At 42.0% G+C, this 27885-nt stretch overlaps 1 protein-coding gene across 11 annotated transcripts; it reads left to right on the forward strand.

Moving 5' to 3' along the window:
• On the forward strand, positions 1 to 24386 carry PATZ1 (POZ/BTB and AT hook containing zinc finger 1). Of its 11 annotated transcripts, none has more exons than XR_001874618.1 (9): positions 1 to 1289; positions 3673 to 3736; positions 6985 to 7056; positions 9418 to 9589; positions 15266 to 15403; positions 17210 to 18059; positions 18330 to 18409; positions 19780 to 19995; positions 22116 to 24386. XR_001874618.1 is itself a non-coding variant. In XM_017813989.1 (7 exons), exons 1-7 carry the CDS (start codon positions 1 to 3, stop codon positions 18339 to 18341), a joined length of 2130 nt encoding a protein of 709 aa, XP_017669478.1. In that variant the 3' UTR covers positions 18342 to 18724. The 11 variants fall into 11 exon arrangements, 6 of the variants coding, with proteins under 6 accessions (XP_017669478.1, XP_017669482.1, XP_017669477.1 ...); XR_001874619.1 differs by having other exon boundaries at positions 17210 to 17592; XR_001874616.1 differs by having other exon boundaries at positions 17210 to 18409.
• The last annotated feature ends 3499 nt before the right edge of the window (positions 24387 to 27885 follow it).

Consider the following 27885-nt stretch of genomic DNA (forward strand, 5'->3'; position numbering starts at 1 on the left):
ATGGAGCGGGTGAGCGAGGCCGCCGCCTGCGGCCCCTCGTCGGGCTGCTACACCTACCAGGTGAGCCGGCACAGCGCCGACGTGCTGCACAGCCTCAACCAGCAGCGCAAGAACGGCGGCCGCTTCTGCGACGTGCTCCTCCGCGTGGGCGACGAGAGCTTCCCGGCGCACCGCGCCGTGCTGGCCGCTTGCAGCGAGTACTTCGAGTCGGTGTTCAGCGCCCAGCTGGGCGACGGGGCAGGTGGCGGCGGCGGCGGCGCGGACGGGAGCGCGGCGGAGGCGGCGGCGGCCGGCGGGGCTGCGGCGGCGACCGGCGGCGCCCCCGGGGGCGGGCGGGAGCTGGAGATGCACACCATCAGCTCCAAGGTGTTCGGAGACATCCTGGACTTCGCCTACACGTCGCGCATCGTGGTGCGGCTGGAGAGCTTCCCGGAGCTCATGACGGCCGCCAAGTTCCTGCTGATGCGCTCGGTGATTGACATCTGCCAGGAGGTCATCAAGCAGTCCAACGTGCAGCTCCTCGTGCCCCCCGCGCGCCCTGACATTATGCTGTTCCGTCCGGGGGCTGCCGACCTCGGCTTCCCTCTTGACATGACCAACGGTGCCGCTTTGGCGCCCAATGGCAACGGCATCGCCGGCATGCCCGAAGACGAGGCCACGCGGGCCGCACTCAGCGCCGCTCAGTCCTCCCTGCCCGTGCTGCAGGGCGTGGACCGCCTGCCCATGGTGGCAGGACCTCTGTCCCCACCGCTGCTGGCCTCGCCCTTCCAGAACGTTGCTGCTAGTGCCCCCACTTTAGGCACCAAGAGGGGCAGAGGGCGTCCCCGCAAAGCCAACCTCTTGGACTCCATGATGTTTGGTACCCCCGGGGGCCTGCGAGAGGCCGGTATCCTGCCTTGTGGCCTCTGTGGGAAAGTGTTTACGGATGCTAATCGTCTTCGGCAGCACGAGGCTCAACATGGGGTGACGAGCTTACAGCTGGGCTACATAGACATCCCACCCCCCAGACTGGGTGAAAATGGTGTCCCTGGTCAGGATGACCCCGATGCACCCCGGAAAAGAAGCAGGACGAGGAAACAGGTGGCCTGTGAGATCTGTGGCAAGATTTTTCGGGACGTGTACCACCTGAATCGGCACAAGCTGTCGCACTCTGGCGAGAAGCCGTACTCTTGTCCAGTGTGTGGCTTGCGGTTCAAGCGGAAAGACAGGATGTCCTATCATGTTCGATCTCACGATGGCTCTGTGGGAAAGCCCTACATCTGCCAGAGCTGTGGAAAAGGCTTTTCCAGGTAAGAGAAAGGACCACAGACACCAACGGAGACCTAGGAAGTTGTCTTTCCTGTCCCTTGGGATGCGTACTTAGGATAGTTTGACCGTTCCATTTTAAAATGTCTCAAGAAGTGGGACTTCCATCATTTCCTCTGGGACGCTATTCTGCAGTCTCCTGAAAGGGTTTAAAAGTAATTAAGACATAGAACTGGGAGTCAGTTGGCTTCTGGGGAACATGCCCAGCTTTATCCCAGACTTGGTGTGAGTGTGTCCTTGGGCAAATGAGTCTCTCCCTCAAATGACTCTTCTGTGAAATGGGTATTGAAATAATTACCTGCCTCACAGAAGTGTCTGGAGACCACTGATTTGTAGGTAGTTTGAAGGTGCTGTTGAAGTGCAAAATAATACATCTCAAGATTATTATTTTTCTCGTATCCATTTTAAATTTTCTTTTTCTTAACTTCCCTTCATTTCTCTTAGTTCGTAATGTTTTTTATCACCCAAATGTGAAGGAAGAGGTGAGATTTCAAAGGCTGCAGCATCAAGTATCTTTTATTACATGATCTTTGTGTCCTTTGGGTTTACATCCTTCTGAAGGGGATCCTGTTTCTGCCCTGCAACATACGTAAGATCTGTGCATTTAATGTTGCTGATTTTCTGTTGTCGCTGTTTGTGGGAGCTAATTTAATGAGTAGTTTGGTACACGTAGTTGTGTTAGTGGTATCTTATAGTCTGAGTTAATGAATTTGAAACTCTTTTGGAAGTTTGCTGCTCGCTTTGAGATTAGAAGTAGTGGGGGGGAGGGGGATGCATACACTCTTATTACTTCTGTACCAGCAGTCAGTTTTCTACAGCAGTTGCCTTGCTCTAACAGGAGGGAAGGAATCGAGATATGAAAACAAATCAAAAGGCCACTAGGCTATATAAATTGTGGAATTGCGCCCCTGCAAATTGTGGAATTCTGCCCCCGCTAGCTCTCTTTTTGATAGAGGGACTTTTTGTTAGAGGGACTTTTTGTTATTGAAATAAATGATGAAAATGTAGCCCTCCCCCCCCCTTTTTTTTTTAAATTGGCAATAATTAGGGATGCATCGCCATAAGGACTGCAGATTTAGTGACGGAGAGTCACAAAATGAAAATTTCATCCGTGGCTCAAAGTGAAAGTATTTTTCTTATTATAGCGCTACCTGGCATCGTGTACCAATTTTTATTGTTTTTATTGACACTCAGAGATTTCTGCTGTTGCTGTATGAAACGTTTTTGTCATCAAGGGAGAGATACGTGTTGAGCTCTCATTGTTCCCAGTAAGTTAATGTGAACAGGCAGGAACGCTGTTACAAAAGTAAACAACAAAAGTGTTTGCATATCTTTGTAAAATCGCAGTATGAATGAAACTACAGACTTTAGGTTTCAGTCCTCAGTCTTAGGAGCAGCCACAGGAGGCTGGAAGCGTGATGTCTAATTTTAGTCTCCTTTCCTTTATTCGGTAGCGCAGCACGTGAGGTGGCTGGGCTGGGGGTAGGCTGAAGGACCCCAACCAGTCTGTCCGGTTACACCACTCCAGCCCATCGCTGGAGCATCGGGTTTAGGAGCCTCACTGCAAAGTTCAGCCTATTTTCTGCCTGCAGTGCGTGAATTCCATCCCGAGTCCTCTCATTGGCGCAGCTGCGAAGCTGGGGGAGGAGAGGGTGGGGAACTTGTTTCCAAGCAGTTTTGGCCTCATACAATGAAAAGCTTTCTTCCCACTAGGAGAAACTCCCACCAGGAAAATCTGCGGCTCTTCAGTCCTTTCTTCTTCAAAGTAGGCTTTGCTGGTTGTGAAAAATAGTCTTTTTTCAGTAATAATTTGCTCTTCCATTGCACCTTCTAGTTGGGACCTTCAGAGCACTTTATTTGTATCAATGCAGTCTCCCCACTAAGTTGTGAGTTAGGACAGTATTTTTTCATCTTTAAGGTGGAAAATGTGTTACAGCAACAGAGTTTAGAGTCAGTCTTTTTGCACAGAGATACTTAAAGTTGGCTTTTTATATCCATGTTTGGGACATAAACCAAAAAGGTCTGATTTTCAAATATTCAGCTGCTGTAAATCAAAGCATCCTGATTGTCAAGATCTAAATAGGATTTTGGAAGGGGACATGCAGGCTTGAAAAACTGTAACTCATATTTCCCTTTTTCTCTCATCATTCAGTCATAATTTCTTCCTGAGAAAATGCTGCCTTTTTAGCAAGTTGGAGAGGGTACCTAACAAGGTAGAATCCCAGTTGTTGGTGATCTGGTTCTTGGAAAGTCAAATATCACTATATTTGTAATAGATCCAGCACTGGGATTTTTTTTCTTTGGTTAAAATTATAAGTTTATTTTTAGTATTTGTTTTAAGTGTGCTTATGTGTATTTTCCTTTAAGGCCAGACCACTTGAATGGACACATCAAACAGGTGCATACCTCAGAGAGACCTCACAAGTGTCAGGTAGGAGCCAGAGGGGTTTAGACTGATGTGTGGGTGATCTTTGGCATTGGATTTATGTGTGCAGACAATTCTGAAGTACCAGTAAAGATACCATGTGTGCGTGAGTTGGGTTAAATGTTTGTGAAGAACAATGTTCCAGTGACAGCTGCTTTACATCCCTCCCATCCCCTCCTTTTCTGTCCCATCCCCTCCTTTTCTGTCCCATCCCATCCCAGCCCCTCGTGTCATCTACAGCTTTGGTCCTCCTGCTTCCTTCCCCTTCTTCCCCTTCCCTCTTGCTCTGTCCCAGTCTCACCCTGGATCTCTTACTCAGCCACCTGGGCTTGGAGTCAGTGGCACTGATGATTCCTTCCACTCCCCTCCCCTTTTTTTTAACTGCAGTTGTTGCCATCAGGAGGCTCCAATGCCGACTACATTTTTTTAGAATAATTTCAAATAAAAATAATAAATTATAATTATCATAACTTGTCAAGATACCAATTTTTTTAGCTCACATAGCCTTCAGAACATTGCACTGAGCAAAATTGGAAGCTGTTTTTTATCCCAGGGTGAATATAAACAACGGCATCACAATATCCTTTGTCATTGCAAGGTCACAATGCTGTATATAGTTTTTTGCAGTTAATAAATTATTTGTTAGGGTTTGAAAGATCAAATGAAGGGATATATTTTGTAATTGATTTATAGAGAGATTTAAAAGGTGCATGGAAGTATCAGTTAAAACCAAAGCTGAGAGTCAGCTCCACTATTATACACTGCCTTCACATAGATGTTGGGCAAATTTCTGTAACATTTCCTGGGCTAAGAGTCTCCATGCTTGGTTTCTGCAGAGAGATTTATTTAATACTTATTTGAAGAAGTTGGAGCAAGATTATTTTCTTTTTCTTTGAAGACAAGGATTTTTTCTCCTAAAATATTCACCCACATTTTCTGAACTCAGTCAATCCTACATGACTGCTGCCTCCCAATCTGCATTTTTGCACGTTTTGATACATCTCTCCTATGTTTCCTTTAAATTGTGAGAGTTTTGAAACATTTTGCAATTTTAATAATCTAGTGAACAGTTCTCCAAATAGCTGGAGCCATCTGAAGGTTTCTGTTGACATCCATATGATCTGTGGAAGCCCAGCACCTTTGAAAGTCAGGCCACAGAGCCATCACATTGATTTAACTGTATGTCCTATATAAAGCTTTAGATTGGTTTAAGCTTCTTAAGATGATTTAGGCTTTATAGATTTATACAAATTGGAAAATTCCACTCATAAAAAGACTTCCCAATCAGGGGACAGCAAGGGGTCTGGGTGGATGAAGATGACCACAGATTTTTTCCATAACCATGTATTTGTCCACAAGTACAAAAATAAATGTTTAGTCCCAACATGAACAGAAACTCCTCAGTCTTTTGCCAGTTGATACCAAAATGACTGAATGGACACAGTTTATGAATAACACTGATAGAAGTGAATTATCCTTTGCCAGCTGATGCCTGATAATTTTTTTATAGTTTCTGATTGAAGTGTATTAAATATAAACTCTGTGTGAATCAGAGGAGACACTAAGAGCTAGAAAGAAAAGAAATGTGGAAGCTAAGACTGTACAGCCAAGCTCAGCCCCTTCTCCTTGCACACATGTATTTTGTGACAGCAGTTTCTAAGAACAGTCTCTCTCATCATGTGTTGTCTGAAGTGCCATAACACTGCATGCATTGTCCATCTCAGTTAAAAGGCATAGGCTACAGGTTACAAGCATCAGGGCAGAGCTGAGATTGTCCTCCAGGCTTGGTTTGTTCTTGATTTTTGACTGCTTAACCCTGCAAAGTTAATTTTTTATGAATCTTAAGGTATAGAAAATTTGTTAACGACCTCTTGTGTGTCTTTGCAAAAACTACTTGGTAATGTGCTGTCAGATTTAGAAAGTCTTCTTAAACATGCACAGATCTGCTGTACATGGTACAAACACAGAGGGGGTGCTGTCACACTGAACATTTGTTTCAAACATGAAAGCTGAGGTATAAATTGATAAAGTTCTTGTGATTATCTCATAGCCAGTTATGCTTCTGTTCCGTATGTGTATCTAAACACAGGATCTGGCCACAAAGAAGGAAAATAGCTTAATATTGGCATGTTGTTTGCCCATTTTCCATTCCTTTTTTCCATGGATTTTATTTGGCAAATTAGCTCCCCATGAGAGCAGCCTGAACAGCATTGAGCATCCTTTTTGAATCTGTTGAGTTCCCGCTGAACATTCCTGTTATTGTCATGCTTTGTTTATGTTTACTGAAAAAGAGAATTCCTCTGTCAGTAAACAGAAGAGCATTCCAGAATCCTCTATTGCAATGGCATTTTTGGAATTTGTGCTCTGATTTAAACAAAATCCACCAGCCCTATACCTGAGCCCTCATGTATCTTTGCAAACCAATAGATGTCTGTGTTTTGTTGATGTGGCATCATGGTACACGTGGAGTACCAAAACAGAAGTGAGAAGGTATCAGCCCAACTACAGAATAAATAAAATGAAAGTATGAGGAGCAGGACAGTTGTAAAGCTGAGCATCACTGCAGCAGCAGCTGTAGTTTTCAGTGCTCAGTTTGTAATCCTGTACTCAGCCCCCTAAAATCTGTGCTTCACAGATCTTTCACAAGCATCCTAAGTTCCAGCACCTCTAGCACCTGATGCCAAAGACCTGACTCCAGCTGTTTCATTACTGTTAAAATAGACTCAGATTAGGGAAGGTCTCCACAGAGGCAAAGCAGCTGGGAAATCAGATCCAAGGAGTTGTTTTGGTGTCCAGGCAAATGGCACTCTGGATTTTTTTCCCTGGATTGTTGCACTGGTGATTTTTTTGGGTTATTTTTAATTTTTTTTTCCCAATCTGACAGTTTGAGCTGTGATAGAGGAGAAGGGGTAAGTCAGTTCTGTGGCCACAGTGGGATGGCTCAGAGTGCTGACTCCATGGGAAGGGGGAAGCTGTGGCTCTGGCGTGTGAATGGGATGAACGTTAGGCTGCAGTTTGGGAGGAAATGGTGATCTGAAAATCTGTGGATGTCAAAGGACAAGGGGACAAAACGGAAGTTTGCTCCTTCTCAGAGACAAGAGACAGCTTGTTCTGGCACACTGAATAAATAAGAAAAATGCAGGTTAAATTAAAGCACAGCTTAATTGGCATCCCAAGTCCAGTGCTTTTCCCATTGATTTCAATGCAGAATGAGTTTCTTCCTGTCCTAATTTCTCTTACTTCCTGCCTATTAGCAGGAAAATGGCAGCCACCATGGAATAAGCTCAGAGACATCCACATCCATAGAAAAGTTGAAACTTCAAGAGGTATTTCTTAAACAATGTTTTTTAAACTTTATATATTCTTTTTTGGTCTATTTATATACCTGTGCAATGTTTGATAGAAAAGCACTGGAGAGTTTTCTTCTATGATTAACAATTAATGATAAATATTTAGCACTCATTTAGCACTTCACATCCTTTGTAAAATAAGACCTTTTTTTTTCTCTATACCTTTTATAAATATTAACTATTTGAATATTAACTTTGGGGTTTTCTTTAAACCTAGTCCTGTTTCCCATTGTTATGATTCAGCTAAACTGGTTCTTGCTTTCTCCACTGGACTTAATTATTTTTTTTAAGCTTCTTCACAGATATATTTTCTCTATAGCTTATCCAAAGGTGAGCTTTGCACAACTCAGCAGCAAGAGTGAGAAATCAATCACAGAAATTATTATATGGCCTTTCCCTAAGCTTTCAACTTGCTGAGTTCACTCTGGGTCAGATGTGGTTTCACTTCTGGCATCCCTGTATTTGTGTGATCTGTCTCTGATCTGTTTATGAGCTTATGCCCCCCCAGTGCTCAGGAGTGGACGTTCCTGCAGCTCAGTAGCTTTAGATTTACTGATGATGGATCTCTTGGCTGTCACTGATTATCTAGTTATATATCTTTAGCTGATATCCAACACATTGATTACTATCAGTGCTGCAATCCTGCCTTCAAAGAGTGTTTAGCTCTAAGAACATTTCAGTAAGTGAAAGCTGCACCTGTTTTGCTCAGCGCTGTGTCCTGGGATTTCAAAGGAGGAGAAACCTTTCACGTTCAAGAATTTGCCTCTTAATCCTACACAACTTGTAATTTATGAATCTTTGTCTAGTGAGCTTAGTTAAACTGTGTCACAGAAATCCAGATAGTTTTACTGTTGCCTTTTTAATTTCATTAAGTCCTGATCCTCTGAGGTGTTAAGTCTTGTGCTTGCCACAGAGCAGCCTCAGCTCCCTGGGAGTTTGCCACACTGAAGCATCTCACAGGATCAAATGAGTGTAAAGCCTGTTGAAGTTGATAGGTACTTTTCAGCTGCCTTCAATGTTTTTTGGATTAAGCTCTTGATTAACTGAATTTTATATATTTATATGTGTTACCCTCTTCTGTATTATCAGTTTCACTTACTTGACATTACAATTTTGGAATTTTACTAGGATTGTTACTTTAACAAGTCTATCTCTATCGGAACAGTGATTTAATTACATACAGATACTTGAAAAGATAGAATATATCCAGTTCCCAAGTCACTTAATAGCCCCATATTATTTTTAGGGGGTTCTGGTTATACATCTTAAAACTGTGTTATTTTATATAAAGGTGGTATAAACAAAACACTGTCCACTCTTGGCTGTCACTGCTGCCCCTTGCTCTGGTCACTGTGATGTGTGTTTGCTTTGGTTTCTGCTCTCACACTTGTGAAGTGGGCCAGACTGTGTCTCCCATACCCTGTACAGCCCATGGCTGGTGATTTATTTCCCTTCAGACCTTAGAGATAGAACAAGCCCTTGAGAACTGGCAGGCTGCTGCAGCAGGCTGTGGACAGAGCCTGCGTGCCTGCCCATTCCTGGAATTATAAAAATGGGAGGGAGCCTTCACTCATCATATGGATTTCACCTGGGAAGTGGGCGGGTAGAATGGATATTGTGCCAAATCAAGCTTGTTACATGGTAGTAAGTAGAATATGATACCTTGATCAGGGGTAAGTTATAAACAGATTACAGTGTCCTGCAGTTATTTTGATACCTGCTCAATTCTGAGGCCTCACTTGTACAGTTTGTCTGCACTGCTGCTGTGGATACCAGGATGACTCTTCTACTGTCTCTTGTCATATTCTCATCCCAGATGATTCTCTGATGCTTTGTTTGTATGTCTTCATACTCCAAAAGATTCTGTGTACTGAAGTCAGATTGATCACATCAAAGAGCAGAATGTAGGAAGATGAGAGAGGACATTTTGAGTGGTCCAGAGTGATCCAAAGTGATGGCTCAGTGAAATGGCAGAAATTACTGTAAATGGAATGAAGTGGTTTGTGCTATTTCTGTTGTTAAATATTATTTAAAATTTTAGTATCTTCATCCTCAGAGAGGAGCTAAAGCCTTACAACTCTATCTTGATTTAAGTTTTACTGTCTGTAATATGTTAGAGCTGTTTCCTTAATTCTTTCAAGTAGTAACATCACATCATGTGCAATGTGTTGGTGATCTGAATTTTTTTGTTTGTGGGGGAAAATGGCTTGTGCATCATGTCATTTGTGTCTTTGCTCAGGATCTAAGGTATTTACTCTAAAGAATACTAAATATATTCAACAATATCAGTGCTTTTGGCAGAGCTGATGAGTCACATGGTTCTCGTTGTACCTGCAGACTTGTAATGCTTCCTTTGCCACTCGTGACCGGCTGCGCTCACACCTGGCCTGTCATGAAGACAAAGTCCCATGCCAGGTGTGTGGGAAGTACTTGAGAGCAGCATATATGGCAGATCACTTGAAGAAGCATAGTGAAGGACCAAGCAATTTCTGCACTATCTGTAACCGAGGTAATGAAGAAACTATTCTTTCCTTTCAGTGGGCTGGGGTGGCACTGGAGGGGAGCTGTGAGGCTGAGTGACTCTGCCTGCAACAGGAGGAGGTTCTACCATGTGTATGACCATCCCCTGAGACTGCTGCAGCTGTAGGGCTGGCTGAGAGTTCCTAAAGAAACTCAGTTTAAATCTGAAGCAAATTGTTTCGAGACAGTTTTAAGAATTTTAATTGCTAAATAGCCAGATCCCTATACAATAACCACGATAAGTTGCCTTGCTGCTGTTCACCATACGTCTTCTTTTTCTATACCTGGTTAGACTTGAGTCCTTGCAACCAGTTTGGAAGAAGAATCTCTGAAATACACATCAAGTTGAAAATCATACACTGAGCATAAACAGATTTACATTTTGTTATCAAGTCTTGCTCAACCTCCTGGTGCAGCAGAGTCAAGCTGCTTCTCCCTCCTAAACCAAGAAATTGCTTTGTATTAATGTACATTTCTAAAACAGATTTTGTAAAGAGCACTAGAAATGTGTTTTACCTTTATTTGTACAAATACAGCTTTTCATAGTATCATAGAATATCTGGAGTTGGAAGGGACCCATAAAGATCATTGGATCCAACTCCCTGCTCCTTGCAGGACTACCTAAAACTAAACCATATGACTAAGAGCTTTTGAAGCTTTTCTGTCTGTTTATGGTATTCTTCAGTTGAAGACAGTTGGAAATTTAGATTTTGTGGGATGTAAGGCAAGCTGGAAAAATGATTTTGACTTATTGGTGTCTTTTTTTTTTTGAATTATTAATATACAACTTCAAAATACACTGTTGGCTCACACAGCTAGTAAGGGCTGGAAGAGGTTGCTGCTGTGTTTTGGAATCTTGTTTTTTCCAATGAGTCATTTTTTTTCTGATGTGTGTTCCCTTTTCTAATTTAAGAGATGTGAAATCTTCTGAGAGAGAGAATAAAGCTGTTCTGTGTTTGATGTGAGGACTGTACAGGGAGCTTTTGGAGTTGATGAGTAATGAGAGACATTAAACTGAAAGGGAAGTATTTGCACTTGTTGAACAGTGTGTTAGGTCCTGAAAGTGATATTAACAGTGTGAGTGGAAAAGGCATCTGGGATGAGAATCCTGAGGTTCTGGAGCTCCAGTAGATGGTGTGAAATGAAGTTTGCCCTCCTTTTCGGCTTCTGAAAAACTGCTTAAGCTTATCCCGATTCTTTTTGTGGTAACAATGAGAGATCCTATTCAAGGTCCAGGTGCTGTCCTGCTCTCCTTCAGCTGAGCGTGGTGCCAAACAGAAACTCCCCTGAGTTGGGAGGAATTGTCTTGTTTCCAAGATTTGTGAGCTTGAGTTTCAGCGTAACTACCACTGGATGTCACTGCAGCTCTTTGGAAATGGAGCCAGTGTGACAAAGACAGACCCGGCATTCAAACAATGAAATGACCAGGGGGTGTATTCACATTTTACAAGTCTAAATGTACAGTGGAAATTTAAAAATACTCTTCTCTGCAGAAGGACTGTTGTACAGTCACCTTTAAGCAACTCCTTTCTTACAGTTCGTGTACTTCACAGCAGTTGTCAGAGTTGTCAGAATTGGGTACTGTGAATTTCAGTTTACAGCAGGACTTGAAAAATGTAATTAATGTGGTAAATTACTGTTAAATCTCTACCCAATATTAAAATTCATAGGAAGGGGAAGTCACAGATTGGATTTGTCAGATAACTGTGTTACGAACTCACTGTTTTACGTTGTAAATGTTGATTACAGATTTATGATCAGTGACAGCAGAATCTTTCATCCCAGGTGTTCTAGAATCAAATCATAATGTTCATAGTTTTAATTAGATATCTTTTAAAACTGTAGAGCCTGACAAGATGGAGTCTAGTGGAAGGTTTCTGGATCAGAAACACCTGTTTGTAGGCATTGGGACAGTCAGAAGCTGCACTAACCCGACTGTTGTGCTGTGCCTGCGGTGCTTGTGCAGTGGCACTTGGTTTATTCTTCCCCTGCCTAATGTGCTGGTGTATCTTTTAATTGTAACTTAGCTGGTTCTGGATATAGTAAATGTCAACTTCTGGATATAATAATTGTCAAGCAAGAATGCTTTCCAAGCCCAGGCTACTTGTAGAGAGAATTTTGGATGTTGGCCCACACAAAAAAAAAAAAAGTGGATGAAAAAGATGACTCTTACCCAGCTGAACATTCCCAGTGTTAATGACAGAGCTTAGAATCCCTCAGTTGGACTGAAAGCTTTTCTGTGGAACTTAATTAAGCATCTCATGTTCTTTTAAAGGTGTAATGGATTTAGGAGATGGGGCTGGAACTCAGCACCTGACAGAAAGCAGCAGCCAATGGTTTGCCATGTCACGTGTGTGCCCATTTGTTGATCATATCTATTTCTTTTACAACATGGCAGTTTAATATCCAGAAATTAGCAGCTGTGATTTGATGGTTTTTGCAGGTTATTTTCTTATTCAGGGTCTTTATGCTTAGAATAATCATGGGAGCAATTAAATCTTTTAAATCAGGGAAACAGTACAATGGTTTTGGTTTTTTTTGTGTTTGGTTTTTTTTTGTTTGTTTTGGGTTTTTTTGTGTTTTTTTTTTTTTTTCCTGGAATTTTGGTTGTTTTGTTTGCTTTTGGGGGTTCTTTTTCTTTTGGTTTGGTTTTTTTTAAGAATTTGTCTAAAATATGCTTATAAAAAACTAATCCTCAAGCCTCACTTTTTAAGACAAATTCTCTTTAATCAGGTTAAATAAAAAAGACCTGCTTCTGTTGTCTTGTTGCATAAACTTCTATTACCATCCTTAGGAACTTTATTTGCTTGTGTGGACAAATTCAAGAGATTGATGACTTTGGCAAGTCTTGAGCTGGTACTTTGTAATAACAGGTGCAACTCAGAAGTTTGGGGTTTCTGTTTCAGACACAGACACACTGTTTGTTCACAGAAATCAAATGAGTGAGGAGAAGGGTAGATATTCCAATCACAAGTGGGATGCAATTTATTTTTACTATAAGATGAATTCTTGCACTTTTCATGGAGGACACAAAGTCCATTAAAGCAAGAGATTCTCTGCATGTTCCAACTAAATCCAAATTAAAATTTTTGAACAGGGAGCATCCTGCAATTATTTCTCTAATTTATCTCCATATAGATGTTATGTGGGAGATGAAGGGATAGGTCCCATTTATATAAAGCAGATAATTTCCTCTCTATGCATGTTTTCCTTCTGGTATGAAGAAATAATCTGCTTCTCAAAGCAGAGAGATGTGTAGGGTAAAACAATAATTACATTCCTTCTCAGAAAAATACTGCCACTTTATCCTCTGCACAAGTCTGACTTTGTACTGAAAGAGACTTTTAAAAGTAAGGAATTTTTGTCCATGAACCCCCATCTTTCTAGGACAGGCATTCCTAATTAGTCTGGTGGAGGAAAAAAAGGCCAGTGCTAAGTGCTTCAGGAAAAAATTAGGATAAAAACAAACTCCCCCAAATCTCCCTTTAAACAGTTTCCCATGAAGCAGTTGGCATTCTTAGGGCTTTGATGGAAGTTGATGACTCACATGTTCATCTGCCAAGTGCATAAAGGGGAGCTAACACACTTTGCAGCAGTTTCCATTATATAAAACAATGTGCTCTACAAATAGAATTGCAGAGTTCAGAAATAATATTGTGTAGCAGAGATTACAGCTTCAGATTCTCCTGTGTCAGTCCTGGTTTGGAAAGCCACTGAATACCTGTGTGTAGCCCTTTTTTAATGGTTGGCAGGGAGATTTTAGTGCATTGCTACATAAAAGAGGCTGATCTCAGCATGCCTGTGGTTATTGGGCATGTAGGAAATAAGGGAAGCACCTCGTAGATGGAAGTGTCACTATTATGTCTGTACCCTTTTCTCTGCCAGTCAAACACTGGTTCTTTCCATATCTACAGAAAATTCTTGTTATTTATAAAAAATACATTCTCTTGTTGCCCAGTGAGGTTTCAGTGCAGCGTTTCGTGTCTGAGGGCAGGTCTTGCATTATTCCCTTCCCCTGATTCCCTGGATGCCTTGCCCTGGCTCATTCTGCTCTACTGTGTGTCCAGAGTCGTATGTTCTTGGTGTCTTGAATTGTGATGTATCTACTTTTCTGTGCTTTTATCTTCAACTCAGGGGTCCACAGTAACTACCTCTTGTTCATTCCCAGCAGCCTGCCCTTTCCCCCTTCAGCAGGCTGCTGTGGAGTTCTGTCTCGCTTTGCAGGTCCTGGATACTCTTTGATCCTGGCTTGTAAGGAAGAGTCTGGGTAGAGGGATATTCTGTTGGCTAGGCATGGGAAAATCTAGTGTAAAGCCACATTCATGATTAAATTCAGCACCTGAAACTAACAGCTGCTGTCAGAAAATCCACCCCAGAGATGTGTGCAGGATGGGGTTTCCATCTTTCCTAATGTATTATTATATATCATCAAATGTAAATACAGTTATATCACTATAAAATGGCTTTACAGTAGAATAACTATTCATCTTTTAAGTGATTGGTATGAAAGTTCTCTTACAGGGGCTTGTGCTGTAAATGCTGGATTGGTTTAAAAAAAATCTAGGACTTGGGTTTTCCCTCTCCATAAAGGGAACCTGGAACTCTGGGCCTGTGACAGTGAACCTTGTCTTGTGTTCGGTTGTTAAAGGAAAATGTTTCTGACATGAAAGTGCCATAATATTCTGTTCAAAATCTAACAGAAAATTAAGCTGGTTGTTGGGAGGTTTACCTGTGTAGGAAATCTTTAAAATTCTGTCCTCCTTGTGTCTCATATATGGTCCAAATGTACTAGTAATAATTGCAGATCTTATGAAGATTGAATTTAAAAGCATTCCAAAGTATATGTGAGGTAATTTATTGCATTAAAGGAAAAGGACATGTGAGACTTCAAAAACCATTTTAAAAAGCACATGCACAGATGTAAAAAACCTGTTTTGTTCAGAAATCAATTGTTTGAAATATATGTTTTTAATTTCAGTGGTTTGGGCTTATGGATCAGAGCTGATAGAAATAGTGAAATTTATTTTTAATATTTTTTGTTTACTGTAGACAAAATACTCAGGATGAGCTGAATGCAGGAAATGTGTTCTAAAAATTACTATAGAACAAAACTGTATACCTCAAAAACTCAGTAGTTTTAGCTTTCTGCCTTCTAGAAGTCACTATAAATGCCAGAAACCTGAGGGGAAAGCACACTAAATACCAACGAGGGGTGTTGCTAAATGGCATTCCTTTGAATCTTAACAGCATAAAATCAACTAATTAGAACTATTTTCCAAAGTGTTATCAGATGATAAAGGCATTTTTAATTAAAATAAATAAAACAGCACAAAAATGGTGAAGAGGCATGGGTGCCTTTTTCTATGATGTCTCTTCTGCCTTTTTTCCAGAAAGTTCCTTATCATCTGCTCAGTTGGGTTCCACAGAATTTGTTTTGAAGGAGGCCGTGCTTTCGTCATGACTAACAAAAAGCAAACACAGTCTGACGAAAAGTTTGCAATTCATTACTGCCTGATGACAGGATCCTACCTGAGCATGTCCTAGGGAATTAGCTGGTGTAAGGGCAGCTTTGGAATAGGGAGCAGGAGTAAAAGATTAAAGATCAGGGAAGGCAGATGTGTGTCTTTGCTGGTGGCAGGATCTCATCTCCTTTTATCTTGTTTAGGTTTCTCCTCTGCCTCCTACTTAAAGGTCCATGTTAAAACCCACCACGGTGTTCCCCTTCCCCAGGTCTCCAGGCACCAGGAGTCCATCCCGAATGGGGGAGCAGCGTTCCACTGCGTCAGGACCTATGGCATCAAAGGCAAGAGACTCTGCTCTGCACTTGCTGCTCTGGGCAGAGCTGTGTGTGGTGGGGCGTTGGGCTGGGAGGGAGGAAGGACAGGGAAATACTGGAGACAAGCTTAGGGAGATGCAGAGGAATTCCACAGCATCATGTAGGATGTGATACCTGCCCTTGGATAGCTGATCTAACAAGGCTGGGGGAAGGAGATGGACACAGAAAAGCATAGGAATTTTTGGCAGCTTCTTTGATTTTGGAGATTGAAAAAGCCACGTGTGTTCATCTTGAGCCTCTCCTGTGGAGCAGTGTCTGAATTTTGCCTGAGGGTGCAGATCATGGGCCAGTTCCTTAGTCCCACTCCACTGGAATCTCGTGTCAGTCAAACCAGGTTTCTGGTGAAGGAAGGGGGAGCTGCAGAATGCAGTTCATAAAGATTCATCCTCAAGATAATGAGGGGCCATGCAACTTTCTATAGCTAAACTTGCACTTCTAAAAGTTGTTATTGGAGGGGAGAGGGTGATAATAGTACTGGTACTTGTTTGTTTGGTTTTACCCTGTATTTAACTTCTGGGGGAAAAAATATTATTGTAAGCATAGCTTAAGAGTATTTAACTTCTGAATAAGTAAAGCTGTGTGTTTATCTGTGTAGAATAGCTTTTTGCCTTTTTGGTTTGAGCTGTCAGTATTTCTGGTGAAGCTGAAACATCAGAAGATGTTTTGCTTTAAACCCATGGTTGTTACCTTTTTTTCTTGCCCAGGAGAACACAGCAGGCTGGGTCAAACAAAGTCTGTGCCCTTAGAAAGCTTCACGTGTGCAATTTTTTCTGTTGAAGTGTTATAGAGTTACTACAGTAGCCCTTTGGTTTTGGGTGGTGTGCTGACTTAACAAGAGATTTACTCCAGCTCAGTGGTGTACTGATTTCATGCATATCCTGTTTGGTTTGTAATGCTGAGTCCAGAGCAAATCTGTCTTTTGGGTTGTGCCAAGTGGTTCTTTGGTCTTTTAGAGTTAATAGTAGGTACAGCTTATTTGTATTCAGAGACTTGCTCAGTGAGTATGTCTGGGTTTCTCACGCTCATTCACATGCACTGAGCAAAAAGTGTGGCCAAACTTCCCTGGCATAGTGCCAGAGGAGAATGGGGAACACTCCAAACATACCAATGGCTTTTGCTGGGATAGGTATCCAAATAACTTTAAAACAGTGTCCCTAACATTTCTCCTGTTTCACACTACAGCATTTAAAGGTGGAGCAATTTCAGATTGTGAAGTTCACTTTCAACAGTGTTGCACTTGTGAAAAAGAGTTCCTTGAGACTAAGTGTAACTGCACTCAAACTGCAGGAGCTCACTGCTGTTGCTGAGTATTTCCAGGTTTCTTCCCATCCTGCTGCAGCCTGTGATACTTTGTGAAGTTTCTCTAGGCTCTGCCCCAAAGTATCAACAGTATTTCAGAAGTGTGTGAGTGAATTGCACAGTTAAAAAGTCATCATTAGGCCCATCCTTTCGTAGTATCTGAGGTGTAAACACTGTGAGACATCTCTGAGATTCAAGAAATGTGGTATAAACAAAAGACCCGTTATGTTTGCATCCAGTATCATGACAAAGCCCTAATGACACCCCAGCTGTTGCTCTGGGGGCAGCCTGATGGTCTGGAAAGAGGACCTGTGCTCAGGGGCTGGAAAATGTGAGGGATTGGATTTTAAGTGTGTAACATTCTGTCATGACAGCATGAATGTGATCAGGTGGTAACCAACACAATCTAAATATGCTGAATACTCTGTTTGGGGCATAAGATTCTGAAAACTTCTCTCTTTTCTTTTCCCGTAGAAGGCCAGAAATGTTCCCATTCGGACCCGATTGAGAGTTCTGATTCATACGGAGACCTCTCTGACACCAGTGACCTCAAGACTCCTGAGAAACAGAGCACCAACGGGTCCTTCTCGTGTGAGCTGGCAGTGAGCAAAAACAAAATGGAGACGGAAGGGGAGAAGAAATACCCGTGCCCTGAGTGCGGCAGCTTTTTCAGATCCAAGTCTTATCTGAACAAACACATACAGAAAGTTCACGTCAGGGCCCTGGGTGGCCCCTTGGGGGACCTGGGTCCTGCTCTGGGATCCCCCTTCTCACCCCAACAGAACATGTCTCTCCTGGAGTCCTTTGGGTTTCAGATCGTCCAGTCAGCATTTGCATCATCCCTGGTGGATCCAGAGGTCGACCAGCAACCGATGGGGCCAGAGGGGAAATGAGATCAGTGTGATCTTAGCAAAGCAAAGCAGCAGTCTGGCTATAGTGATAAGATGCTGTGAATGAAAGAGGAAATAATGGAATTGGGTTCTATAGCTGAGAATTTTTTATTCATTTTAGCTTCCCTCTTTGTCTCATGCCCAACCCCCACCTTTAAACTTCCACCGGGGAGAGGGAGAAGATGCTTCTTAGCTGATAAATTACAGAAGATGGTGGCCTTGAATAGGAGACATGACCCAAAACACTAAATGGAGCTTTAGAGGCTGCTGCTGGTGTTTCTCCATGTTCTTCTGGAATAATGAGAAGTTGCCAGCACTGGTGTGAGAACGAGACAGTCCTAGTGACCGAGGCACCTGGGGAGCTACAGCTACAGGGAGCTATGGTTTTGTTCTCTCTCTATTCCCCACCCTCCCTAAACTACCCCAGAAAAACAGTAAGTTTTAAAAACAGACCCACTATTGAATAACATTAAGTAAAATGCCCCGTGGTTCCTAGCAGGTTACAATGCAGTTGTCCTTTTAAAACCAGAAAAAAGTTTAAAGGAGGTGAGAGAATTCGAACCCCTTCTGCCTTTGTGAGGCTGTGAGTGCTGCAGCAGGACTGAACTGCTGAGAAAAATCACCTTTCAGAACAGGTTGTTTTCATTACTTTTGACCATTAAACTTGCTGTCAGGTTTTTAATTCTTTATTATTATTATTTTAGGACCTGTTGTAGTGAATTGCTACTGAAAAGCCAGTCTAAGGCGATACGCAGAGCACTCGTAAAGCAGCAGTCACATTAGGGTTAGTATTAATTTTTATTTTTTTTTTTAGATGTACCATAATTAATAACTTGGCTAGTTGGTTGTTTTAAGTCTATGAAAGGAATAGTTTGTATGAAAAGAAAAAAAAAGAAAAAAAAAAAAAAGGAAGGAAAAATACCATTGCAGTCTGGTTGACTGGTGCTCATTTTTCATGTGGGGACCTAGGGTATGAACACGATCAGCTATCGGGTTGACACTATGTACCACTGACTTGTTTAGTGTGAATAAACCCAGGGGTTCACAGAGTGATTTTGGTTTAATTGGATTGGACTCTATTAAAGAAGTTAGTATGTTACTTTGCATCCCCTCGTTTTGTCTGGTTTTTGAGCAATTCAGCCACCTGTCCAAAAGGTGTGCAAGTGAGAGCCAGTAAGTAAGATGTTAATCCCACTCTACACTGTGCTGTATTCTGAGCTGGGCTTTTTGGCCACAGTCGTGCTCTCCTGATCTGCCTCTAGTCAGGTTTGCAAAAGCCAGTCTTACTCCTTTCTTTTCCAAAGAAGAAGGGTTTCTAGTATAAGAGGTGGGAATTGCAAACAGCATATCTCTGAAAAAGAATTGATTACAAAATGCAAAGAAGCTGGGCTTTAGGCTGTTACAGGTTCCATTTAATCTGAAAATACCACTTGTGCAGAAATAATGTCCTTTCTTGACCCTCCCTTTCCTCCCATGTTACTTGTCAAGGTTTTATGTACCAAACCCAGGTATAAATGTTGTTTAACACAGGGTTAGGAGTTAGGAATACTCTGAGTTTTAATTATGGTTCTGCTGTTGATGCTCAAGGTTACATAGAAGAGTTCCCTGAATTTATTCCTAAATTTCCTATCTGTGAAGAGTTTTCTCTACATCACAGTTGTAGAGAGGGTTAATGAGTGAAGGTTTAAGCAGTGCTTTGGTAAACTGCTTTGTGTTCTGAATGTCTCTAGAAAGGCCATTCTGAAGAGCCCAAGCCCCACACTAAACTTGCATCCCAGGAAACAGTGCCTGTCTCCATCATTAATACAGTGCTGGAGCAGGGCAGATCCCTCAGACCAGGATCCACATCTGCTGCAGGAGATGTGCCTGTGTTAAATGGGATGGAGCCACAAACTGCTATTGCACCACAGCTTGCCTTGCCCAGGTGCTCCTGATCCAAACCCTGCAGCTAATGCAGAACTGAAATAAGACACATTCCCATTTTGGTTTTATGTTTGGATTATAGAGCCTTTTGTAAGTATATGGATTTTGGAATGACCTTCTAAATTCTACAGAGTTAGAAGTTCCAGATTCTCTTGTTAGAAGCTACTTTTTTGTACTTGCTCTCGAGTGTTATAAACCCAGGATGAATAATCAATGGCTTTCTCTTTATAGCACCAGCACTTTCTAAATTGAGAGCATGTTGCAGTGGACTTGATGTTTTGCTATTAATCTGTGTTGGGAGACTGAAGGACATGTTCTTCTCCAGTCATCTTCTCCCAGAATCCCTGGAATAGGTATGAGTCTCATGTAAAAGGAAAAAAAGCAAGCAAGCAAGCAAACAAACCCACCTTCAGACTAAAGCTTCATGGAATTGCTGTTGCTGTACTGGTAAGATTAGTTGAGAGGTAGAAACAGAACATTTCAGAAAAGTGACAAAACATTTTAAAATACCTTACAAATCTAAACAGTGCTGAGACAACCTTGTAAGCTGCCAAGGAAGTCAGGCTGGAGCAGGCTTTCCAGTCAGCATAACAATTCATGGGGATTAGCAGATGCAACTGCAGTCACTCTTTCACTGATAGCTCGTATTTAAGCCACAAAGTGAAGTTTCTGTTGAACTGAGGCTGGGTGCTGAAAGAGAGAAGTTTGTGTCCCTGATGTTCCCATGTGCACTTAAAGAGGGTGCACTAAATTAAAAAAATTCAATTCCAAAAGCCAAATCCAGAGTATAGGATATTTTCATCCTACATTTAGCTCCACTGACTTTAGTGTTAGTAGTGGGTTGAATTTTGGCCATGTCTATCAATTTAATTTTGAATGCTACAGAATTTGACCTGGTGAAACCAATGAAAAGCCTTGAACTAAAACTGAAGCCTTCTAAAATATTAAAAATCCATGTTGAAAAACTGAAGCCTTCTAAAATATTAAAAATCCATGTTGAAAAACTGAAGCCTTCTAAAACACTAACTGTGCATTCTGCTTGTCAAAGAAAATGCTTACTAAGGTGTCATGAATACACTGAATGAAAACTACTTACTTCTCAGTCTAGGGGACAGGGAAACAATTAGGCAGGAAGTTTACAATCCTGAAATGACAGTTCTAGATCATCCTGGTGTAAATGGGAGAGATTTGTACCAGCACAAGAGGCTGGTGCAGGCTTAATGGCAGCCGGAGTTTGGGCAGATCTTCAGCAGTGGTGTGTTTTCAGTATTTTTGCTTCTTTGGGGGCATACTGTTCCATTCTGGACAGTAAAGTAATCTACATGCAAATCCTCTCTATTCTGTACTTTTGGAAATGTCTGTTTCTCACAGAACATGAGACAGATCCAAACAGAAAACCCAGCTCACAAGTTCAGAGTTCAAAGGGAAGTAAGTACATTAGATGCCCTGAGCTGCAGCCTCACTTGTTGCTATTAGATTTTATTTTTAATTGGCATATCAGTGTATAGGTGATAGTTCTGATTTTGGGCCACCCTCCTTTCCTTGTCATCCCCTTTGGTGGGACTGCAGTCCCATGTTTGAGTCGGTGCATGTTTCTGCCAAGAAGGAAACTTCAGTTCATACAAATTTGGATCATCAGAGTCTTTGTATTATAGGAGTCCCATAACCTTTCATCTGAGGCTCAGAGTCTTGTGTATTAGGTATGATGAAAACATCTTCAGTCATTCATGATCTAAACATTAAAGACAGATAAGAAAGGAATAGATGCTTATAGGTGAGTGAGTGAAAGAAAGATGAAGGACTAAAAACCACTTGCATGCTTAAGTGTTGTATTAAATGTAGGGCCGCAGATTTATCAGGCTTCTTTTGTTGCCTGATTTGATCTTTATGTATGTTAATCCACAACAAATGCAAGATAAAGCAATTTAATAGGAATTTGTTCCACACTAAATTAAATGGGGTGACATGACCTTGCATTTGTCATGTCTTAAATGTGTGCAGACAGACTCACTGGTGGGGCTCACCTGGTGCATGGTAATGTGGTGCATGTGAGCTCTCAATCCTGAGGGATTTTTGTGGGGAATTGATAGCAGAACCAGAAATTGAACACAGATTTTTCCTTCTCTCAATCCAGTGCCTTATAGTAGGGCAAAGTATTATATGTTGGGGGGATGATTTGTTTGTTTTTTAAAGCCAAGATGGTGTGGAGTTGGTCTTCCTACCAATCTTTTGAATAATTGTAAATGCCCAGTCACAATTTTAGACCTGTTTGAGTGCCAGTGACTTAGGGAATATTTGTTATTTCCCATGTATTCCCTGAAATTATTGTTCCTCCCTCAACTGCTGTCAGCAGTAAGGAATGACTTGAATAGAAGAGCTGTGTAACTGAATGTCTATCTAACTCAACTAATGAATTGCTAGTATGAAAGCTAACCTAGATTTTGTAGGCTCTGTTGTAACTTTAGTGTCTTGTTTTTTCACTAAATCTTTGTTCCTAGAAATCAGTATCTGAACTTATGTCTTGAGTCGGGAGTGGGGTACCACTTTCAGCTTTAATTTTTTTTAAGGTGCTTGCTTGAGGAAGTAGATGCCAAAGTAAACTTCAAAGGAACTCCAGACTTCAGTGTTGGAAGAATGAACAGAGAGCAAGAGCTCTCTTTGGGTTTCATGAGAGATAAATGGACAAAGTAAAAAAACAGCCACCAAAATTCTAAGTCATGAAACAGGACAGAAAACAAGAAAAGGCTTTTCTTTACCACCCACAAAAACAATCAGATATTTTCAATTGTTCAGCGTGGCAGAAACTCTGAGAGCAAGTGCCAAACAATCCCATGGAATGTGCTGACTTTTTCAGCATTATCATACCTTAACAGCATTATCAATATCCAAATGTAAATCAAGCCAGCTTTGTACTGTTCACCTTTTGCCTGGGCACAATACCTGAGGTTTAATGAACAGAACATAAGCTCACAGTGAATCTCTGAGCTTATGCTCTCAGTTCCACTCTGAGAGACAAAACAAATGAGCAAAGAGGGAAAAAAAAAAAAACAATAGGAAAACTTAAAACAGATTCTGGAAGATTCCAGTGTCTCCTGAGAGAGTCACGGTTCTTTATCCTGAACATCCTTTTCAAAACAAGATCCTTCAGCTGTTGTGAGTGAGCCTTTGGGAACAGATTTGGCTTCCAGCCCAGTGTGCTGCAGCTCCCTGTCCCTGTAAGAAGGCGGCGTGTCTGGAGCACTGGGCCTGGACCCGGAGGGAGGGAGGCAGGCACGGAGCAGGGATGCTCCTGGGATGAGCCACAGGTACTGCCACAGTCAGCAGCACCACACTGGAATGGTGTCCTCCTGCCTGCTCCCCTGACACCCTCACCCTCCTCACATCCCTGTGCCAGTGTGGTACCTACCCGGATGTGCCCAGCTCTGCAAATAACTGTGAGCTCTAAAACAAACCAGGGAACTATTTGGCTAAAAAGAAAAAAAACCCAACCACTTAAAAATAGTGATGTGACATAACTGCAGAGTGATGCAGAGCAGGAGCAGGAGCCCTGGCTGTGAGGGGTTGTGGTGATGGCTGGAATGGTTTTGGAATGTTAGTGGAAAACCACAGTTGTGAGCTCTGTGTAGTGGGCAGTGACTGCCTGTTTGTAAAGAATTAACACCCTGTGTCATCTCCAGCCTCTTCCTGTGTTTGGTTCCTGTCTGTAAAATGAGATGATGATAACCCTGGGATAAGGACGTGCCAGTATTTGATTGACATGCCAAATTGTGCTGCACAGTCGTGGTGCTGAACTCTGCTACAAATGTTTGGCCTCACTGACTTCAGGTGTAATGCAAAGTTAAACAAACATCTGGCTACATTTTCCCTGAAAGGTGAGATATTTAAATTCATTTAAAGGCTGCCTGGCACTATCGATCTGCTCTCAGGGTTAATGTGAATGAAGCTTTTCCTGGTACTACAATTTTGGAGACCTGGAGGTGCTCTGAGCTGAGATGTGCTGAAGGAAGGAGGTAACTGGTACCTTCACTGATGTTCCAGTGACCCCCTCCCACCTCCTGGTTTCCATGTGGAACCTACAGCCACTGGCAGCCAGAATTGCTCTTGAGCATCCTGCAGTCACACAGTGACCTTGGGTAAGTGACTTTACAATAAATCAGTCTCATGCTTGCTAACAGCTTTTTGGCTGCTGCGTCCACAAACTGGTGCCTTCTCCAGGCAATTTTTCCATACCCTCTGCAAAGCTGTCAGACTGACTGCTGGCTCTGGGGGAATCAACCAGGCCTTGCTCTTGGGCTCACAGTTGCTCTTCGGTACTGTTGTAATCTGAAAGTTTGCTGCAATTAGTGCAAATACCAGAGGGAGAAAATAAAAGGCTGTTCTCAGATGTCCTGTAGAGTGAACAACTGAAACATGAGTGTGGGATGAGCCAGGAAAACTGGCATTTTTCCCTGGCTGCACGCCATAGGGAAGAGACAGTGCCTTGGAAGGGAAGGAGCAGAAAAGTTTGCCATTGGCTCTGATGAATCCCAATCCTGCTTCTACTGAAGTTGTTGGGAATCCTCCCATTGTCTTCAGTGTGAGCAAGAAAGGATCTTAGGTGAGGATGGATGACTCTTTCCCTACTTGAATGAAGTCTCTTGCCTATTTATGGGCCTGCTTCTATTGAAACCGAGCCTGTTTTAGCCTTTTTGGGTTCTTAGGGACCTGTTTGTATAAAGCAACTTACCTACCTATCTTTTTTTTTTCTATTGTGTGTATTTTTTGTATGTTCTGTTGGAAGGTGAAGCCTCTGTAGAAGGGGATACAAAACCTGATTTTTAAATAGTAATAAACCAAAAGAGAATTAAACTCTGCAGGCTGCATGCATTCATTTCCTGGAGACGGAGAGTAGAGACCACGAGTGCACAGAGAGATGGGCTGTACTTCTCGTATCTCAAAATCTTCCTCTCTTCAGAGACAGTTCCTGCCTTTGCACATCTCCCCAGCTCTCTGTGAAAATCCATAATTGCAACACTGTGTTACCAGGATGGCCTTATTTTGACTAGAAAATCCTCTTTCTGACACTGTGCAATGAGATTTCTTGTTTCAGCATAAGTGGATGGAGTAACAAGTATCTGTGAAATTCAGTATTGTCCTCACTGAATGGCAGTGAAATAAAACCAAGACAGGATATATAAATATATTTTTGCTTCTGGCCTGCCTATCTCAGGTGCTGGGGCATTGTCCAGTGCACAGTGTTCTAACTCCACACCATTATAATCTAAAGAAATAAGTGTGCAAGTATTAGGTGAAACTTTACTAAGCCTTTGTTCCTTCCTGGCTTTTTACCTCCTTATGTTTTTGCCAGCTGGAGCTCTGACTTTCTAAAAGAGAAACCAAAAAGACCAAAATAACAACAGAATTTTCCCCTGTTCTGTAAACATACTTAGGGAACAGAGCATTTGCTTTTGTAAATAGATGTAAAACAGTCCACGTGCATATGTCAGTCATGAAAAAGGCTATCTCTGCATGCCTATGGCATGTGTGTGACCCAGAGAAAATACAGAGGTTTGCCTTTCCACACAGGAAAGAAAGGGCAACTTCCCAAAATAACTCCTCCAGCAGCCTTCAGGCAAACACCTGTGGAGGGAGGTCTCACAGTACCTGTGTGCCAATGGTTTTATCTGCTTTCAGGTCACCTAAGAAAACAAAATCCAGAGGTGAGAGCTCTGCATTGTAAATGTCTGTGAATCCTGCTCCTTATGAGGAAGAAATAATAGCTTTGCTGCAAGGTTTGGTCTCTGCTTCTCTGCTCACGTGTTGAGTTACAAAGGAGAGCCATTACAAAATGAGTCTCTGCTTCTGCTCTTCCATTATGACTCCAGTCCTTGTCCCTAAACCCCAGAGAGATAAGAAAACATGTGTTTGGGGGTTTTTTATGTGTGCAAGTTTATAATCTTACTGCCTTTCTGTTGGCTTGGAATATGGATCACTTGCTTATGAGTGCCTGTGCTATTTGGACATGGTGTATTTTCTACAGGAACTGGGAGTTTTGCATATTTAAGTGCAACTCTAACCTCATGCTTTCCACAATGGAATCTAACTCCTACTTTGATAATATTCCATGATTATTGAAGTTTAAACATAAGATTTTTGAGCTATCACCTCTGTTTGACTGTGGAATCGGACTCCATGGTAAGGGAAACGTTGGTATAAATATATTTAATAATCCAATTCACTGGAGGTTAATTTGAATAGATATCAGAACAGAAATCTTTATTCCTTTTGACTCAAATCTCCAGATGTTTTGGTGCTCTGTTTTTATGTTTCTCATGTGCAAGATAAACCATTATTTTTAGAAAGGCATTTTCTAACAAGAGTGAATGTTGGTTTATCAGACTGCTTAGCTTTGCCAGGTACTGCTGGGCACAGCAGTGGATTGAGAAACAAGAAAGCTACAAAGTTACTTTTATACCTTAAAAAACAACTAAACAACACATTTTTCTTCCTGCATTAAAGCTTGTTTGTAGTTTTCATCTAAGTCAGGACTACACATGTAGAACTTGAGAACATCTCAGATCCTTGCATCCATATCCATCTTCTGGATGGATACCATTTCATAGAATACCATTTCATAAGGTAGGTATTGCGTGTCTGAGGCTTTCAAGGACTTTGCAGACATTTAATCATTTCTGCCTCTGTGACATAAGTAGTATTAACATGAGAAACCAAAGCAGAAGCTTGCCTAAGGTCAAGCAAAGATCAGTTAAAGAATTTAGACCAAGGCTCCTGTTCTTGGCTCAGACCTATGTGTTCTCTGAGTAGATCACAGTATCTTTCAAAATAGCTTCCCTTCCTCCACCCTTAAAAATGCGGTCTCTGTTTTTTGTCAATAACAGCCTGCATCTGGGAGAAAAACCAAACCAATCAAACAAACAAAACCCAGCAAAACCCAGTGCAACTGGGGACTGAAACACGGTTAGACAGCTGTACCTAATTCCTAAAATCATTGCTACGGTTTTATGGTATCCTGCTAGGAGACACCCCCGTTGGATGGCAGGTAGAGCCGTGTCTGTGATCCAGGCACCGGGATCGGGACACTGCAGCTGGGAAAAGAGCTGAGGGCCGTGATCCACGGGGAGTCCTTCACAGCTGCCACAGTGGGCCAGTGTGAACACAATGTCTGTGGGCACTTGGGCCCTTCAAACCCACTGAGAAGAGCTGTGGAAAGGCACTGGGCAGTTTGTGACAAAAAGGACAAAGAAATGTTGCTGTTGGAGAGGGGGGTGTGTGAATTTCTGAAGTCAGCGAGTGTTTAGTGCTAATCTCTTAATGATGGCAAAGGGGAGCTTCGGTGCTTCTCCCCAGTAAACAATAGGCCCCACAATGCCCTCCCGAGGCCTCTGTCCTTTTAGGACAGCCCACACAGAAAGCACATCTGAGAAAGCACTCGGAGTTAGTGGAGCAAACCCTGAACCAGTCTGAACCAGTTCAAATATCGCATATGGTTGTTTTGCTTCTGCAGACTTCCTTGTTAGTCCTTGGAGGCTGTGGCTGGCATTTACTGAGCAATAGCTCATGCTGTCAGACTGAAGGGGGAGGGAAAGCCTCTCCTTGAGCGTGTCAGCAGGGCCATGCAACAGTGCCATTGGATATTCCTGCCCCTCCACGCCGACTCCTTTGTAGTCACTGTCTCTGTCTTGATTTTTGGTTATAGTCGGCTCAGTTTCATAAACTCGACATCTGATCCTTTTGTTGCAGCCCTGATGCTTTTTTCTTAAATTCAAATTGTTTCTAGGTTAGAAATGAAACATATTTGTTTACAACTCCTACATCATTGCTTACAGAAGGCTTTTTACAGGTGAGACCCACTGTCATTTTCATGACCAAGACAGAGGCAACAAAGGAATAAAAACCCCTGCTTTTGTTGGAGTTGAAATAGTGTTTAGTGACAATTGATGCTTTAAGCACAAATTGCTCTAAAAATCTCTTCACGGTAGGCGAGGTCTCAGGATGTACTTTATTCTTGAGCATTGCCATTTATGAAGGAAGTGGAAAATGGTTTAGAAAAACAAGTTTTGAGGAAAAATTGGAACAATTATTTTGGTTGCCTAGGAATAAGAAAGGGGAGCTTATGGGAACATGACATATGTTCTGTTACAAGGAGGGCAGTGGTCAACTTTTTCCATTTTAAGCATTCCTTGTTAATTTGGCTAGGAAAGACTACTCAGATTAGAAAACTCATTTTGCCTACTCTCCCCAGTGTCTTATTTGGTAAGATTAAGTAATAAAGCATGTTAGTTCTTGCATAGGAGGTTAGATGAACTTTTGCCCAGGAAGATCTGAAGGCACTTGGCT

This window comes from Lepidothrix coronata, unplaced genomic scaffold (genome assembly GCF_001604755.1).
Source record: "Lepidothrix coronata isolate B3197 unplaced genomic scaffold, Lepidothrix_coronata-1.0 Scaffold44, whole genome shotgun sequence".
Lineage (NCBI taxonomy): Eukaryota > Metazoa > Chordata > Aves > Passeriformes > Pipridae > Lepidothrix > Lepidothrix coronata.